This window comes from Malurus melanocephalus, unplaced genomic scaffold, assembly GCF_030028575.1.
Source record: "Malurus melanocephalus ecotype Western Australia unplaced genomic scaffold, MMel_1.1 scaffold_18, whole genome shotgun sequence".
Taxonomy (NCBI): Eukaryota; Metazoa; Chordata; class Aves; order Passeriformes; family Maluridae; genus Malurus; species Malurus melanocephalus.
The window spans coordinates 352,063-371,594 of record NW_026623250.1 but is presented as its reverse complement, the minus strand read 5'-3'; the positions used below and the strand labels follow the sequence as shown (position 1 = coordinate 371,594).

At 39.6% G+C, this 19,532-nt stretch overlaps 1 protein-coding gene across 2 annotated transcripts in view; it reads left to right on the top strand.

Moving 5' to 3' along the window:
- Window positions 1–19,532, top strand: part of ERBIN (erbb2 interacting protein) — a 111,048-nt gene that overhangs the window by 33,055 nt on the left and 58,461 nt on the right. For both annotated transcript variants that reach the window (XM_057389618.1, XM_057389616.1), the window contains 2 exons: window positions 4,922–4,978; window positions 17,303–17,500. In XM_057389618.1, the coding sequence (XP_057245601.1) occupies window positions 17,312–17,500 (189 nt within the window). In that variant the 5' untranslated portion in view covers window positions 4,922–4,978; window positions 17,303–17,311. The remainder of the gene's footprint in view (window positions 1–4,921; window positions 4,979–17,302; window positions 17,501–19,532) is intronic.

Below are 19,532 nucleotides of genomic sequence, written 5' to 3'. Positions count from 1 at the left end.
TTGGTACTAGGGGGTAACAAATCCTCAAGTAGGTCAGTCTTGTGCTGCTTGAKGTAATGTTTCATTATTAACATCTTAGACTTGATTATGCAAAATCAGTAGAAAGATAGTTCTGCTCCTGAACCTTGTTAGATTTTTGTCATTCACTCTAAATGCCTGGCTTTGGGCCAGTTACTGAAGCAACAAGAAACAGCGAGACATGATGACAGCATCTGCTTCCAGGAAAAGCAAGACTGATGCTTTTTTGAGAATGGTTTCTGAATCCTTTGTGTCTCCCTGGTCCTTCCCTCTTACCCCTCCCTGTTCCCCAGTCTGGGAATCTGAGATTAACTAAACTGTCTGTGGTCTGCAGGCCCTTCTACTTTGTGCAAAATATGTTTAATTTCAAAAGGTATACTGTCTAGAGATAAGTATTTTCCCAGCTGTGTTTATCTTTTGTTTCCTCAATCAAAATTGGTTGTTGTTTTGGTTGTTCAAATCTAGCTCGCTGTAGGGCACACATTTCCCACCAGTGTGGCAGGTTATGATTAGAATCTTGCCAGTAACCGCTAACAGTAGAACTTACTGAATGATTACGCACATCTGCATGTACTCCCCTGATACTTAAAATTCTGGCTATGGATATCCTTTGTCAGGCTGTCTTCTTTATCAATTACTGTAATACTGATTATGAAGACAGTTGTTCTTCCTCAGCCTACTTTGGAATCCCTCATCTTCCTGATCCCYATTCCAAAGGAAAAAAACCTTTTCAGTTATTAGAACTTCCACAACTTCTCAAGTATGATAGATAGTGTCTTATCTACTTCCTTTGTCAGTTTCTTCAAGATCTATGGATCCTCATCAGGTCCCATGGACTTACGAACCTTCAGGTTCCTCAGATAGTGTCAAAACAGATACTCTCCTACAGMAGGTAGTTAGTTCTTCATTCTCCTAGTCCCTGTTTTTGCCTTCTGCAGCTCAGTTGAGATGGCTGGAGAACTTGCTGKTGAAGACTGAGACAAAAATGTAATTGACTTACCTCAGCTTTCGTCATGTCCCAGGTATCAAGGTCTCTCATTTCTCTTTCGAGATGACCMAMATTTTCATAGCATTCCTTTTATCACCCATCTGCCTATAGAAATAATAGAAATCATGGGCTGGAAGGGACCTTGAAGATCATTAAGTTCRTACCCTCCTTCTGTGGATACTTCCAAGGATGGGGCATCTACAACTCCTCAAGGCAATCTGTTCCAGGGTCTCATCACCCTCATAGTAAAGTATTGTACTGGATACAGTAATCTTGGTGGGGTGTCSCAAGGGCAGAAGAGAGGGACAGAATCACCTCTTTCTGCTGCTGTTTTGATGGCATTGCAGGCTGTGAGTGCACACTGTTGGCTCATGCCCAGCTTTTAATCYTAAGAACCCTCAAGTCCTTCTCTACAGAGCTGCTCTCACTGTGTTCAGGATTGCCTTGACCCAYRGGCAGCACCTTGCACTTGGCCTGTTGAACTTTGAGGTTCTTGTAGTCCTGCTTCTGATGTTTGTCCAAGTTCCCTCTGGATGCCAAAGAAGCTATTTTATAGAAACTTTTCTTGTTGCCCTTGATGCCCTTGGCCAGATTTAATTTTTCCAGTGCTTTCGTTTTCCTAACCTGATCCTTGGGTGCTCAGACAATTTCTCTTAGGCTATCTGCCCTTGTTTTCACCCTCTGTAGGCTAAAGCCAGTGGTCAGTTGGAATTGGAATACTTCAGTGGAATRAGAGATATTTGCTCACTTAGATGTGAGCAATTCCTGGGGTACAATCCATCTGGCAAGCATTTTCTAGCAGTGTTTGGGTTATACTTATGAAAGAATAAGAATGGGGTGGACACATATGATAGTTACCCCAAAAACTGAGTGTTAGGGCTTTTTGGTTAGTGGAACATGACAGATACTGAGTCTGTCTGATGTGATTGGTATCATGTGCTAGAGCATGGTTAAATAAGATTTCATTAGGTATTTTTACCTTGAGGGTAACTTACCACTAGTTATGTAAAGCACCTGTTACCACTTCTGCAACACAACTAGAAAAGTGGTGATCTGAGCTAGYTGAGGCTTTTGTGATGTTACACCCTTATGGAGAAAAGAACACTCAAGACTTGTAGTAAGTATTCATTGGTTGAAAGGAATGACAAGTCAGATGATTCACAAAAGCTTATGGAGGTTTATTAGGAAGTTATGCTCTTGGTTTGGACATTGGTATGTTAGTTCCTGACATGCTATATAAGCACGTGTCACTGGGTATTGGATAAAGGAGTAGGGTGTAAGGGAAGAGAGAAAGATGAATTAAAGAGGGGGAGAGAGAAGGAAAGGAGGAAGGAAATAAGAAAAAAAAAGAAAGAGAGAGATTACCAGTCCTGGCTGCTACATCCAGCTGATGGCATGTTCTGGGACCACTGCCTGGACTTAGATTGGGGTACCTATTAATAGGTAAGCCTTCCSTGCCCTGGAGATAAGTGTCACACTTCCTATGCAAATTAATTTTCACTCAGTTAATTTTTTCAGGTCTTTCTGATCAGGAYCAGAGGGCTTTGGGGGTCTTTGGTGGTCTTGTTAGCCCCCCATAGCCCATGCCCACTTCTCTACCTCATTTCTGTGTTAGTCTCCAGGAGCTGGATCAAAGACATTTGTCCCAGAAAAGTGCTGTCCTACCTCACTATGGCCCCTTGTCCAGTCACATCTTGTTCTTTCTCACAGCATGCTATTGCCAGCAGTCCTTGGTTGGTGCCACAGCCACGCTGCTATTGGTATTTGAGACAAACATATTAGCCCTTTGTCTTCTAGACTTCTATAGTTCTGGTGCATGGTCATTTTGAGCTGCTCCAAATATTCTAGTTTTCTTTTCTKGGAGAGTTTGTTGTGCTTTCCTTCCTGCAAACTGCTGGGTGATACTAGTATGTATAAGACTTTAAGGTTCTTGCTATTGGAGACTTGTCAGCGCTTGCAATTGTAGTTACAGCACATTCTTAGCTGTCATGTTCTGATAGAGGCTATGTGACTCAATGTCACATTTTCAAGTGATATTACGGAAACATCACTTAAACTGCGATCATTGCTTTTGTTTGATTTTGTATAGCTGCTAAATCTCTAAAGCAGGATGAACTGAAATACCCAGGTAGTCTTGTGTATTCTTCCCCTTGTGCATTTGCTGATTGTCTCTATRTGTTTGAGATTGGATGAGTTCCTTCTGTTGGTGTTGGAAGTCTGCAAACAGTTCACTGGATTTTGTTCTTTTAGTTGTTTCAACAGAGGCAGCCTCACCTCACAGGTGTCAGGAAATGATGCAAGAGTAATCCCTTTTTGTTTATTATTTTTGTGTTGATTATGGGGATAGCTATTTCTTTGATAGTTTTCTTTGTCTGAATGCTTTGCCTGCAGAGTTTTGACCTTAGGTCTTTATCTTTCARAGGCACAGTCACCTGACCGTCTCTTTGTGAGATCCAGCTCTGCATTATTGTGTTCTCTTGATGAATTCTTCATATACTAGCAGAGCTGTTGCAGACCTGCATTTCTTCTGTTTGGGAGTTTGTGCTTCTGAAATGCTTTTGTAAAGATTAMATAGTTTTGCAGTAGGGGCAAAGTGCTATGGGAAAGGAAAGAAGCATGAAACCATGACAGTTTGACTGACTCCCCTAAGAGCCCAAGTTTCAGAATCTGGTTTGATCCTCGATGACTCTTTTTAGTTGTCTTAAGTGCTGTCGCTCTGCATTTCTGAGGCTGACTAAACTAATAGCCATTTTTTTCTCTCCCCTAGGGAACTCATAAGGCTTGAGGCTTTAATATTACTTTTACCCCTTGCTATTTGCATGTCTTGAATGMTTTTCTATTGAAAATAAAGGAATACATTTATTCAGTGTAGTGTATTGGAGTCCATTAGGTATGAATGCAGAAGCTGACACCAGTGACTCCCAAATGAGGAACAGGACATTGTAATGTGCAAAAGTTAATTATAGTGCAATCCTGCTGTGGGCAGTCCTGACTTCTGTGGGAGTTCAGTCCTGTTTCTTACTCCAAAACAAGGAACTTCCTTTTCTTCTGGAGCAGTTTGATTTTAGATCTCTTTCAGAATTTATTTATTTTATTGTGGCCTGGTTCTGGTTTTATTGGAAAGAAATGAAATATAGTTCAACTTACAGGTAGATAATTTGAATGAAGCTACTACCTGTGATCCCCACAATTTAAGTTTTTTTCTGGATACTGAAAATGGGACAGATTATACTCTGCTTGACTTAGCTTCTTGTCTGTTCTACATGACTTTATGCTCAGTTAGATGATCTGTCTGACTACAGTGAAATTTAATCCCTCTGAAGACATGTTCTACTTTGTTGGAGGCAAAATTAATCCTCCCCATTGGTCTAGCTACTAATTTCAAGTGTTTTCAGTCAAATACACTGGATGTTTTCATTTGTGTTCAATTGTTCTACATCAGTAATGTTAGCATCAGAGATCTGTTATGCCTTATAAAATGTGTTGCAACTTTCTAAAAAACTCCTAAAGTTACCCATACAAAAATGTTCTCTGTTCATCACTGTTTAAGTTTTGATATATTTTTTCATAGAATTCTTCACAATTGTCTACAAGAGAAGTCTGTGTGATACTTAATATTTTAATGCAGTAATTAAAAAAGGTGTAAAAATGAAACAACTTCACTGTGCTTTAAAATAAACGGACAAAAAGCAATGTTTTGTACGTAAAAGAATTATCTCTTTCAAAAGTACATATGCAGATTTGCTGTCTTTCAAGTGCTGTGAAATATTCAAGCTGTTGTTCACACATAGGTACAGCTTTTCTTTTAACAAAATTAAAACTATGAAAGTTCAAAGAAATATCCAATTCAGTAAATTATAGTTTGTTCTTATCTAGTAGGGTTGACTAAAATTTTTGTGGCTTTGTTTTAAACAGAATGTTGACTTTGAAAGCTCAGGGAAGAAGCAGCAGGGAGAAAAAAGTAACACAGTGGTAAGTACATTATTTTTCTTCCTTCTGGACCAACTGCATAATGTATTAAAATATAAACCATCTTATTTTTTTGTATTTTGTTATAACTGCCTTCAAAGCACTTGAATTTTATTATGCATCATGTCTCATGTTACTTTGAAGGCAGATTTTTTTAGCTCTTGAAGACCCAAGTAAATTATATCTATTTACATGCATTTGTGTGTGTATRTAGAAGGGGGAATATATGGCAAAAGAAGATAGTTCTGTTTTAAAGCTCAGTCTCCATTATGAAGTATCTTGGCTTGAGAACTTCAGAATACTGGGAGTTTTAATTTTATTTTATTTCAGTTCTTGGAAATGATAGGCATATTTTATTTTGAATACTTGGATAAAAGATGCTTCAATAAATGCTTAGAAGTTTTATTGGATTCTTACTGTCCTTTCTGGTTTACTACTCTAAAGCCTAGATGTACATCATATAATATAATTTCTCTCTTACTTCTGTGTTAATATTTTATAGCTAGAGAGCATATGTAAAAGTGTGGAAAGTGTTAACAAGACAAAGTTTGATTTTCTTTCAAAGCTCTATGGAAAAGCAGCACGTATTCAGAATCAGCYTTTTTCTTCATTAAAAGATGCCAGTGCAGATGGCACTAACTTGCTTTTGCCTCATATTATAAGGGTTTGTAGAGGCAAGTATTTTTCATGAATAAAAAGAGTACCCAATAGAATATTTTGTCATCAGAATTCTGTATGAATTCCTGCGGAGGAATTGTTACTGCCTAGTCCCCCTCCTGCCCCAGAAAAAAAAAACCCAACAACATATGACAGCAGCTTCCATCTGCTCTGATTTTATTAATAGTCCTGCTCAGATTGTGGAATTGCTAATAAATATTGACTCCTCAATGACTGTAATTTTCAGACTATACAATATTGGTTCAAAGAATAYGAAAAATCTTCTGTGTGTTTTATCTGGCATTTCTATAAACAGCATATGCTTAAGCAGATAGAAGCATGTGCACGTGCTTGAGTTTTCTAACCTTTTGTGTAATCTACAACGCTGTAGGCTTTGTGTGCTTTGGCATTCTCCACTGAGTTAATAATTCGTGCTGCACTGCCTCAGCTGTGCTYGCTGCACCGTAAGGTTTGTTGCTTCCTATGGGCAAATGACTAGCAAAGCCTCTTGCCTTCACTTCCCCTGTGCTGGTTAATCTCTTTTGACTGTGATGGTATAAGCAAAGGAATTAAGACAGTATCTCTTCCTTTCTGCTGGAGTAGATGTTGATGATATGCAATACACAGTGTTTTCTCACACAGTAGATCCAGACATAATCCCTTAAAGGACTAAACCTGAAGCATAAGCTGTTCATTATGGGTTTTTTACCTCTGCCAGAAGCTTACCATCTTTAGTCTGATTGCTCTGTATATTTCATTTTTATTATTTTCCTTGTATAGAGAGTTAGGAATTAATTTCTCTGGATCCTTTTCACAGTAACAGTGAAAGAAAATGAGGCTATTTAATGTAGAAATTAGTGGGTTCGGAAAGCAAAGTGATTCTGAAGTAGCTTGGTTCTAGCTAGCTGTACCAAATAGCTGTGATTACTAGTTATCCAGCAGCTGTGATTATTTCTGCTGGCTATTTTTAAAAAAGGAGATTTGGTGGCTAGTGGGGGACAGAGTACACTTCAGTATCCTGTTGGGATAAATATTTCATATTCGTGACTATGTATTAACACTAAAAAGGAGAAAAATTAAACCTGAACTGTGTCTGTTCCATAACGGAATTCCATAAAGGAATTCTTTAGCCATCTGGAAACAYCAGTGTTGAAATACTGAAATATCAAGGTCGTGGCTTTTAAAAAAGCTTGAGTTTTTGTATATTCTGTGAAGGGTTGTGGGACTCCTGCAGTTTCTTGCAGATTTCAGTTTGCCATAGTAAAAATCACTGCATTTGTATGGTGGTATTTTATTTTAATCTGAGGAAGAGAAGTGGATGAGATTCACAGTAGTTTTAAAAATSAATTTAATCCTCCCTCTTAAGTTTTCTTAGTAACACAACAAATACACACCCCAAGAATATGCAATCAAGTCAAACATCAGAAATGAAGCTCCAATCTAATGCTAATCTCAGCAGCGCTGTTAATGGTTTCCAATTAGAAACCATTCTTCAGAGGAAGTGTTGTACTGGCATTTGCTTGGATAGATTTACTGTCCAGATGGAAGTTATTTTCTGGGGCAGTCTCAGAAAAAGAGCAAAAGGAAATGTGTGAGAACATGTTTGCAAGTACCTGGACTACAATTGCAGTACAAGAGTGTATGTGTGTTCCTGTGTAGTGTTATATAGTGTTAATATGAAAAGTCAATATAAATATTTTAAAAAGAGCAAAAATTACAATTGCTTGRTGAATCTGAACATTTTAAAATTARTTTTTTCCTGTAAACTTAATCTGTAATTTTCTTTTTTTCTGCAAAGAGAGTGCTGTAATAGATCTTGCCTTAAATTCACAGAATCACGGATGAATTACAGTTACAAGGGACCCAAGGCAGGCTCATCTAGAGCAGGTTACAAAGGAACACATCTATCTGGGTTTTGAGTGTCTGGAGAGGGAGGCTTGCCGGCCAGCCTGTTCAAGTGTTCTGTTGCCCTCAACATAAAGAAGTTCTTCCTCATGTTGGGGTGAAATTACTTGTGGTTTTGTGACTATTGCTTCTTGTCCAATATCTGGACACCGCTGAAAAGAGTCTGGCACTATCCCCTTGGCACCAGCCCCTGAGRTGTTTATGTGCATTGGTGACGTCCCCTCTCAGTCTTCTCTCCTCCAGACTAAACAGGCTCAGCTCCCGCAGTCTCTCCTCATCAGGAGATGCTCCAGACCCCTCATCATCTTTGTGACCCTTCCCTGGACACTCTCCAGCTTCTCTTGTCCTGAGGAGCCCAGAACTGGACACAGCAYTCCAGATGTGGCCTCACCAGGGCCGAGCAGAGGGGAGGATCAGCTCCCTTGACCCGCTGGCCACATCTTCCCAATGCAGCCCAGGATCCCACTGGCCCTCCCGGCCACAAGGACACACTGCTGGCTCATTGTCACCTTTGTCACCAAGACTCCCAGAGCTGCTCTTTTGCTCTTTAGTGGGGCAGCCCCAGCCTGTGCTGGTCCTTGGGGTTATCCCTGCCCAGCTGCAGGACCCTGCACTTGCCCATGCTGAACCTCGTGAGGGTTCTCTCCACCCAACTCTCCAGCCYACCAAGGGCCAGCCCAAAGGCAGCAGAGCCTTCAGGTGTATCAGCCCCTGCCCCAGTCGGTGTGATCAGCAAACCTGCTGAGGGTACCTTGTATCCCTTCTTCCAGTCAGTGATGAACGAGCTGAGTGAGACTGGAGCCAGTATTGATCCCTGGGGAGCACCACTGACTGCAGGCCTCCAACTGGATTCTGCTGCCCTGATCATGACCCTCGGAGCTCGGCCGTTCAGCCAGTCCTTGATCCACCTCACTGTCCGTTCATCCAGCCCACGTGTCCTGAGCCTGTCTGTGAGGCTGTTACAGGAGACGGTGTCAAAAGCCTTGCTGAAGGGASGCAGACAACACCCACTCCTGCCTCTTCATCTGCCCATCCTGCCAGGCCRTMACAGGAGCTGTCAGATTGSTCAAGCGTGATTTCCCATTGGGGAATCCATGCTGAATACTCCTGATGACCTTCTTTTCTTCTACACGCTTAGTGACAACCTCCAGAATGATCTCTTCCATCATCTTTCCAGGGATGGAGATGAGGCTGACTGGTTGGTAGTTCCCAGCTTCCATCATTCTCTTTTTGAAGATGGGAGTAACATTGTCCTTCATCCAGTCTCTGGTCACCTCTCCATGGTTTTTCAAGGATGAGTGGCTTAGCAACATCATCTACTGGTTCCCTCAGCACCTGTGTACGTCCCATCAARGCCTATGGATTTATGAATGTTAAGCCTCATTATGTTAAGCCTGAGGTTCAATCCTCAATGACTGGGGAAAGTCTTCCTTTCTGCAGCTTTCCTCTTTTAGTCCCAAGGCCTGTGATTCCTCTGGGCCGGCCTCAGCAGTTAATGCTAAAGCAAAGAAAGCATTCAGTTCTGTCCTTTTTGTCTTCCATCACCAGGACACCCATCTGACTCCACTTTTTCCTTAGTATCCCTTTTGCTGATGATGTACTTAGGGAAGCCCTGTTTGTTGTCTTTGATATTCCTTTACAAACTCAACTCAAAGTGGGTCTTGGCCTTYCTTGTCACATCCCTGCATTCTGTGACAATGTTCCTGTCATCCTCCTGTGTGRCCTGTCCCTTTTCCCACATTTTATAAATTTCTTTCTTCAATTTGAGAAACTTCCTGTTCATCCATAAAGTTCTTATGCCCCCTTTGCTTTGTTYCTGGTTCATAAGAATGCACAGTTCTTGAGCTCGGAGGAAGTGATGCTAGAGTATTGACCAGCTGTCCTGGACACCCTCTTGTCTTCTAGAGCCCTAACCCATGAGATTCCTTTAAGCAGGTCTTTGAAGAGGCTGGAGTTAGCTCTGTGGAAGTTTAGGATTCTAGTCCTGCTTACTGCTTTGCTTCCTCTATATATCTAGGATCTTGAGTTCCATCATCCCATGGTTGCTACAGCCAAGGCTGCCCCTGCCTTCACATTCTCACTCCTTCCTGGCTTATTTTTACAAGGTCCAACAATACACCTTTCTTTGTTGCCTCTTCTACCACTTACGCCAAAAAGTTAACTTCATTGATCTGCAGGAATTTCTTGGACTGTGCTGGGTTATGTGCTTTCTCCAAGAATTACTAGGGTAATTGAATTACAGATCTATACTCCCATATATCTCTGACTTACTGGTATCTTGGTCTAGGTTTATAAGAATATTGAGTATTACTACATTTCAGTTAAAAGCTGCACTTGAAATACAATATTTTATTATGTACATTATTTACCAGAGATTTTTTCTTCTCAGTTTAAAAACAATACCTCTATTSCATTTTGACAAAGTCATTCCGGTTTTGTTATGGTTAGGCTTTTGCCATGATAAGGCCAAGTACTGCTGACTGCTTTGTTGCAGAAAATAAATAGAAATAATTTTAAAGGGTTCTTTTGATATGCTTTGGGTGTGTTTTACTTGTCAAAATTAACTTTTGATGTTTGTTTTAGCATAGGCAGTTTAGATAAACTTWTCAGCTGAAATATGTCTGTTACAAAGATTCTTTAGTTCCAGTAAAACAGGAAAATTCTGATTTTGAACTAAGGAAATGTTGATACAGGTAACACCACTGCAACTGCAGCAAGTAAAGAGGTTTTATAATATGGTTTGATGAGAAACTTYACATTCTAATTGTGTAAAGGATTTCTGATTATTTTAAAGCAAAATAAAATAGAGTAATTTGAAATCTGGTTAGAATTTATTTATAGTATGCAAGAAGGAGATAATTTAAGCAAATGTCTTCAAAATTCATATCCGACATTGCTTTTCTGGGAGTTAACTGAAATTATCTTGCTGCCCTCTCCCTTAGAKATGGGTGGATGGTTTAGGTTTTGGAGTTATTGTATAATATGTAGAGACATTGAGAACTTGCAAAGTAGTGAACCTGAGAGAAACTTTGAGTTTAATGTTTTGGCAAGCTAGGAGTAGATAATGGCTGGTTTTGGTTGTATTCTGAGATGCTGGATTAGTAAAAAACCCCTGATTTCTCCCTTGCCTGTTCCCTTGGTTTTCTCAAAAAAATTAGCAAACATCCTCAATATTTTTCATTTAACGAGTGGCTATTCACTCTGTTTACTAACATGTTCTTCTTCCTGTTGTTCACTATTGTTGTTTCAAGAGTAATGCCTTTTATTCTGTTTTTTCTTCATGCTGTCTGTGAGCAACCACCGCATATTTTTTGGTGTTCCTTGCCTGCGTGAAGGCACGCAGCCATCATGCAGGCCTGAGCATTGTTTTTATGCTAGAAGTAGGGAGGCTTGGACAATAGCTTAATATTAAAATGGTGGTTCCAAAATCCATTTTGTTTCCAACCACTTGTTCTTTCTCCAGAGTGCAGTACTTTGGTTCATTTGTTTGTGCTGACATKTTTGCCAGTGTCATTCATATGAAATGTATGACATAACCAGTCCAGTTCAGAATTTTTTTTTACAAGAGATACGGAAAAATAGCTTGGATGAGAAGGAAGGAAGAAGTGAAAATACCTTAAGTTGGCATTGTCACCAAGTGAGGCTTTACCACCTCAGCCAGAGAATGCCAGTGATACTTAAAAAGGGACAGCTTTTTCACAGTGCAGGCTCTCTTTGCTTAATGTCCTTGTCAGTGGCCGTCAGGTTTGAGCCATCCTTTCCTTTTCCAAAAATGACAAGAGAAGGGATTGGAARGAAACACACTTGTAAGCTAGGGTTTGCAAAATGGTATTTACAGTTTGTTAACTTAAGATTCTCACCCTTCCTGCCCAAGAAAACTGGATAGATCTTCGGCTAAGTCTGTACCAAGCCTTAGTGCTGCATCCCCCTCTTCCACCCTCTCCCTCCATGACTTGCTGAGTAGTAAGAGGTGCCAAATACTATGAGTTTAAAGAGTAAATAATCCTGTGCTTTGTTTTCTGTAAAGACTTATGATATTTTGTGTTCCTTCTAGAAGTACTATGTTACTTATAGGTTTCCCAAATTCATGAGGGTTAGTGCTGCTTGTAACTGGAAGACATTAATGTAAATTGTGCTGTTAATTTTCTCAATATAGCATCTCTCATCAACAAACTAAACAGCCCCTATTTTGATACCTACTGGAGTGCTTGTTGCTACTTTAGGCAGAGAAAAACCCTTAGGAGTTTTTTTCATAATTCTTTGTTTCAACCAGGAGTATGTTGGGACTTCTGTCAGCTGGCCAATTAAAGCTTTTTTGTATTTGTCAGGCAGTATGTTAGGTTACTTCCTCCCCAAAACAATCTTTCTCTTTCCTGTGTTTTGCTCAGTGCCTTAATCCTGAACTAGTTCGTAGGTAGTGGGGTGGACTGAAAAGAACCTCAGTGTATTTTGTGTTCCCGGTTCGTCTTGCCTTTCTGTATAAACATCTGATAGGTTGTTTTCAACTGCTGCTGATGTAATATCCTTTTTAAGGGCCTGGGAGGAGGAAGCAGAGGTTTCTGCAGCTTTGAGCATGTGCGATTCCGTCCTGTTAGCATCAGCCAGGAAGTCTAAAGATGTAATGATGCAGTTAAACTACGGCTTTGAGAAAAAATTAACATAGACTGGGGACAAAACTACTTGAATCCTGAGTTCTACTTGAGGTTMAACTCTAAATGTCGTGTGGGGCTCAGGCAGGTCTCCAGATGCTGTTGGACTGCCAGGTACTTGGGTAATGGGAGTGTGCAGGGAATCATCAGAGTTCTAGTGAAGAGTARTGGTTCACTGAATGATGCTAGTCTCTTCTGGATTAAAATTTAGTGTTTCTCCAAGCTTGCTGTTGATCTTGTTTTCTTTCATTGGTCTTCAAGCCAACGCTTTTTTTTCCTGCTTCTCTGTTTTTATTCTGTTCGCTTGTTACTGTTTGTAGTTTGTATTGGGTATATGTGGCAAGGATTTAGTAGCTGGTGTATGGTGTCCCACTTGTAAGGACAAATCCAAGATTTGTAGATGCTTGTCAGAAGAAATTACTAAAATTGGAAAGTCCACAAAAGCTTATAAAGTAATTATTAGTAAGTTAAACCTGGTGTGGAAATTAGTGTGTTAGTCTCTGACCTCCTAATGTAAGTACACAGCAGGGGTTTTGGATAAAGGGGGTAGAGTGAAAGGAAGGAGACAAAGAGAAATGAATTAAATATGGAGAGAGGAAGGGAGAAAGAGACTTGATCAGTGCTGTAGCATTGATCCAGCTGATGGGATGTCCAGGGTTCGGGGATACCCATGCACCTGGGCTTGCTTTTCGGTGCCTTTTTAATAGATAAACTTCCCCTGCCCTGGAGAAAAGTTTTGCATTTTCTCTGCGATTAGTCATCATCCGCAGTCCATTCTTCCAGGACTATCTGGAAATGGGTCAGAGGGCTTTGGGGATCTTTAGTGGTCTTGTTACACACGCTCCCTGCCCCCCCCGCCCTGAGTCCATGCCCGCTTCTCCACCTCACTTGTGTGTTTGTGCTGTTCTGAGTTGTGTTTGTCTCCAGGAGCTGGATCGAAGACATTTGTCCCAGAAAAGTGCTGTCCTACCTTGCTATGGCCCCTTGTCCAGTCACATCTTGTTCTTTCTCACAGCGTGCTATTGCCAGCAGTCCTTGGCTGCTGTTACCTGCAGTCCTTGGTTGGTGCCACAGCCACGCTGCTCTTGGTGTTTGAGACAAACACATTAGCCCCTTATCTCCTGGGATTCTGCAGGGGGTCCGCAGGTGTGACTTCACCACACGCAGAAGCTGCCTGAAGCTACCCCCATACTGGATGGAGCTAATTCCAGCTGTTTCCAAGCTGGACCCACTATTTGCCAAAGCTGAGTCAGTCAGCAATCTTGGTAAGGCCTCTGTGATAACATATTCAAGGGATTGTTAAAACAACTGTAAAACAGCAAAGCGAGAAAAGTGCTAATATGTGAGAGACAGCCCTGCAGACACCAGGGCCAATGAAGGAGGGGGAGAGAAGGTGCTCCAGGCACCAGAGCAGAGATTCCTTTGCCAATCACTGTCCAAGGTGGAGCAAGTATCCACCTACAATCCATGCAGAGTGSTGTTTTTCCCTTCCTATTCCTTCAAGATGTGAGAAAAACCCCAAACAACCAAAGTACTATACGAAAGTCATAATTTTTTTGTTGGTTTTGAGCACTGAACCTCAGGTAGACTTGTGTCAAGGCTCTAATGATTTAAGGAACAAGAGAGTTTTATTTGTGTTTTGGGTTTTTTGTTTATTTTCCTTTGAGTTCTTTATTATATATCTGCCCCATAAAGAATTGGAGTTAAGTAGTGGAGAAAAATAAGCCATCATAATGTTGTAGGTCTGAAAAACAATTTTACGTTGCTGAATATGGTGCTTCAGGTATATATACACCTGATGTTGTGATATATTAGTAATGAAGATTTTTCTGCCTGCTAGACTTGCCTATTTTTTGGGCAGGAAAAAAATCATTACCCTGCCTGTATATGTGTTCCTTACTACTTTCTGTGTATTTACCCAAAATAAACATGGAGAAGTTCCTATTTGGAGCAATAGAAGAAAAGCACATGTRTGTGAAATCACCTTTTTCTGTCTTTGGTAGTTCTAACAGTAGAGTCTCTTMTGTATTTCATGATTTTCTGCTTGGGCAACTGACCACGAGATGGGTAAACTGAGACAGATAAGAAGTGGTGTGTGGTCTGACTTGTTTTATAAGATACATATTGTAGAGGAGTGGCTGTGGGGAATACTTCCTGCCACTATCCCGACGCACCCATTTCCTAGTATTGGCAGCCATCTCTGTTGTAGATTATGGGTCTTAAACTGTTCTTCCTGTATRTGCAGATGTAAAATTTGAACAAACATAAAACAATTTTGAATTAAATCACATTGCAGTTTCCTGCCTTCACTTAAATGTGGCTTTCTTGGTTCATTCTGGGTTTTGAAGAGTTACAATGAAACATGCCCAAGTTCAAAATTTGACATGTGCCTAATACAAACCAGTGCTTTTGGATGGCTGTATRTTTATACTTAAATATGAGGTGTGGCTGTCTCGGCTTAAGGTGTGAGCTGTGAGTTCAGGTGCTTTAAGGGATGTGGTAACTGTAGGAAATACGACCTAGCACTGTGTTATTACACAGGCATTTGTTTACTAATCCATTTACAGTACTGTGGATGCATGTGATCTTTTACCAGATCCTTCTAACTCCATGCCTTCCAAAAGCTTGAAATCTCTCTTACAGAATAATGGAATAAGTTAGGAAAACTAGTTATGTGTGGGTTTTGCATTGTTAGGCCTTATGAGTTTTGTTGCTTTGGAAACTCTTGAGACGTGGACAAGTAGGATTCCATGTCCACTGAAGAAGAGGAGGCAAATATTGTAATGAATGCTCATTTTGAGGGTTTCAAATGACAAGTAGTTTCTTTTTTTGTTATTTATATGAAGCATATGGTTATATTAATAATATAAGCAGAATATTATATTATAATACTTAATATTCTGCTTTCATAACATAAATCTCAGAAGTTGAAATGACTGGACAAAGTGAACTCACTGATGGCTGCAGCTAGTGTGATATAGGTGTGTCTTTCCCTGCCAGATTTCTGGTAATCAATTCACACATACGATCTCTGCTTCCAGTGCTTGTTTCCATGACATATGTTCTTCTGTTCGTACTCCTATTTAAAGAGAGTGCTGTTGACACTTCTTTCAGAAGTGTTGTGTTTTTCCACAGCTTTGCCATTCTCTGAACTACTAGCAAAATGAGAAAAAAATTCTGTTTTGTCAAAGGCTTTTTGTTTTTAAATGGTGGCCAGGGAATTCAGTTTGTGTTTTCATGCACAGCATCAGAGGCTTGGAGAAGGCATGGGTAGCTTTGACCCAGTGATCACATCAGCTTCCATAGTGTCTTTGGCATCTGTCTGTGGGTGGCTGGCGGATGTCRTTCTTGAGCCTGTTCCTGTGAAAGTGGCAGGAGGAGGTTGTGCTGTCTGTTTTGCTGACTTTCCYGCTTTGTAGAAACCCCAGTGTGAAATTTGCAGTCTCCAAACTCTTTACATTGCAATACAGTTTTTGGATCAGTTTTCATTTAAATAATTACCGGAGTTTTATGGAAATGCTGTGTTCTGATAATCAACATAATTACAAAATTCTGTCAATGTTGAAGCTTTGTTAAAAAATGAAGTTGTGACATCCCACTATTTTAATGAAACGTTTTCTTCCAACTTTTTAATCGGTGGATGTGGAATCTGACTGTTCACAGCCTGAGTGATAAATTCTACTTCTGGTTAATGAAAACACTGAAGTATAGCAGTCCCTTGATCTGTTGCCATGTGAATTATACGTACTGTGAAGTATTTGGCAAGCTAAGCTGCACATAGAGGAAAATCCAAGCACATTACTTGTTTTTGTGTCTTAATGAGAAAAGGGGTCTTGCAGTTTGTGACTTAGCATAGTGCTATGGGCATGGTATTTTATGTTCTCTCTATTTTACTAACATATTGTCTGAAAGTTCAAGTGCAGTCTGCTAAATGTGTCTGAAAGACTTTTTTGGCACTTGAAGGAGAAAGTTTCCTGTCACCAGTCCAGAAGTTGAAATATAATTTCAGCAGTTTGAAAAAAAATGAGATAAAAAAAGCATATTTTCATTTGGAGTGTTGGCAGTTTGATTGAGAAAATAAATAGTGCTGTTTTGAAGAAGTATATATTTTTAGGCCAATTTCCTGAGGAAATGAAGCTGACATGATCGTGTTGTTAGTCTGCATATGTTGGTCCTTCTTGAAAAATTGAGTCTGTTATCTAATTTCAGACAAACTTGAAACCTGGGGTGACATTCTAAAGATTTTGTGAAAATCCAGTGATAATTAGAAAAAGAGACCTTGTGCTGTTGCTGAGGAGAAAAGAGGCAGGAACGTGGCTAGCGTATGCTCTCAGTAATTAGTCAGCGCAATTCAGATTTGCCTTTCCAGGCTGGATGGGAATATTGTAGAAGTCATGGAGAATAGAGGGAACTGTTGTAATAATGAGTTAAAAGGAAGAAAGATACATTCCCATAACAAGGTTCCTTAGTTCCAGTGTACACAGCAAGGTGTTTTGAAGTTTTCCAAAGCGAATGAAATTGAAAAATTTCAATTGAAATTGAAAATTGTGCACTTGGAAACCTTTCCTTTTAAACTGCAGACAGAACACTTGGTAGAAAAGGGTTCTTTCCATTGTCTTCTGTCATTAAAGGATTTCAAATTGAGTTAAGTGAATTTACAAATACCAGAAAAAATCCCAAACTGAATAGATTTGCTATAGCAACGTTTAAATTTTCTGTAGATTTTATTATACTGAACAAAAATATTCCACTGACTTTGTAAAGGTGGGATMAGCTACATTGTAAAGATACAATTGACAGTTCAGAAATGCTTTTTTAAAGTTCTCTGATTCTCTGCAGTGTAGGGCTGTGTTAGCTGGTGACAAGTCACAGGCTAAATTTTGGCTCCATTTCTGGTGTCTGTAGGTGTGTTCACCCCATTTAATATAATCAGAGATCTGTTGTATTTAAAAGAAAGTAAGTACRTGATCCCCACTGTGTCTCATGTGTAGATATATATGCAGGTACATATATATGCTACTTCTTTTCAGTATTTAGCAGCTGGTAGAAGTTTGAAAAACTGCACGTGTTTCTGAGGTTGCTTTAGTTTTTAAATCAACTGATTTCTGTTTTACAGTGCCTGAAAATGACAACGAAGCGGAATTTGTTTTTGCGGCTGGTGCCATGCCGCTGTCTGCGTGGAGAGGAGGAAACTGTGACTACGCTTGATTATTCTCACTGCAGCCTGGAACAGGTGCCTAAGGAGATTTTTACTTTTGAAAAGACCTTGGAAGAACTGTATTTAGATGCTAATCAGATTGAAGAGCTTCCAAAGGTATGTTGGATGGTTTTGCTTTTAGGTACACTTACTAACTTTACTTCACTGTCATTGGAGAAGCTGATAGTGTCTAGCTTCAGCTTCTGGGCCATAGTTTGCCATGAAGCAGCCTTGATGGACTGAAAATTTACGCACTCTAGCTTGATTGTTTTGTTACATGAATTGGAATGAGGCTGCTCAAGCAAAAGATCCAGCGCAAGARATACATAGCAGAAAAGGCTGGCTAATAAATCTATTTCTGTGCACTGAGAAGTGGGCCTACTTCCACTCGCCTTGGTCTGCTCTAAGGTTTAATTATCCATGTGGTTAGAAAGATTGCTTGAAAATTTATATTTTTTTTCCTTTTTGGGTTTTGTTGGATTTTTTCTTAACTGCAGGGACAAATAATAGCCTACATTTGCTTCAAGTTAATGTGTTTCTGCGTTACAGTAAGGCATACTTACAGGCATATTTCTGAGAAGCTAAAGGTTTTTTCCAGCTTTTAAGTAATTTTGGTCATTAGTCTTTGCTACCCTTTTAAATTTCAAAAGAAAACGCCCCCATATATAAATTCAAATACAGTAAAGAACACAGAGTGATTAGGAGGAAGTGAAGATGTAGTCWAAGTGGCTTTTTATTCATTTGACCAAAATTTTGATAATTAAAGTTCCTTAGAAGAACTGTAGGGGAAGGCCTGTAATATTTGAAATTATCCTAGCCAATATGGAGCCAGAGTTTCAAGCTGCRTATTCCTTTTCCCTTTTATTTAGTCTTCCAGCTCTGAAAAATGCTTTTAGTTAAGGCATTTGAAATATAAAGAGTATGATAATTATCAGGCCCTCTYTCTAGTTTTCTGAAACCCTGTTAAGACATTCCCATTCTCACCTTTCCTCTTCGCCCCAGTAGTGTTTTGTGATCTGGACTTCCTATGCTATAACACAACTGGTTTGGGGCTGCTTGTCAATCTGATCACTGAAATCACCCATCCATGTGTGTCTCTTGCGTTTTTTTAATTGCCCTGAATAATTTCAGAATTCCAGCCTACTTCAAAACTCAGTTCTTACAGTATATCCTTAATTTAACTGGCTGGCTGCGGGCACAGCATGAGCAAACTGGAAGGAAGCAAACTGGAGAGAAAGTTTGTGGTAGAGAAGGAATTGACTTCACACAAAATGTTAGTGCATAGTCTCAGCTTCAAAATTGACTGGGCATTTGAAATGASTGGGCTTTCATCCTCCCTTCATCTTATATCCTAAATCACATCTGAAAAGTTTTGCTGTTTAAGTGCCACAGTGTGTATTTGAGTTGAAAAGCCCAAACTGTAACAGTTTTACTTTTCTCTCTCACTCTGAAGTTTGGAAGAGTTCTGCAGTAAAATAGTCTTTAATTATGTAGCTTCCAGCATTTAACAGTAGTAATTACAAATATGTCAACACTTACAAAGAGCAACAAAAAGAACAACTTCAAATTCAACACCATCCAAAACTCCCTTCCCCCTCATTTTCCTTTAGGGTTCTTGAAATTCCTTGTGCTGCATGTGCTTTGACCGGGGTAATCAGGGAAATTTTAATGATTCCAGGAGTCCAGATTATTGCTTTCCGGGAAGAGCTTTAAGTATATATTCTTGAAATGAGGGAATGGCTCCAAAACACTTGAGCTCATCAAAGTATCCTGAGTGACTTGTAACTCTTCAAAGCCTTAAYGATAAATAAGTTCTAACAGACACATTTCTGATGAATTGGAAACAGCAGTAGACAAGTTAAAGCTCATTCCTTTAACTGTCCATCTTGCTAATTTATGTTCTGCTTTTGTTCTGGGGTGGTATATGCAAATTTTTTAGGAATGGGGCTTATTCAGTCTCTGGTTGAAATAATGGCCTTGTAATTGAGAGAGACACATTAAATTTTGGTCAAACTGAGCCCATTGTTATGATAGTGATTGAGATGAATTTTTTAGTCAATGAACACTTCCTTTTTTTAAGGTCTTTTCTCAGAATTCCAAAAGACAAGGTTTTAAAATCAATGTATTTATGAATAATCTTATACAGAAT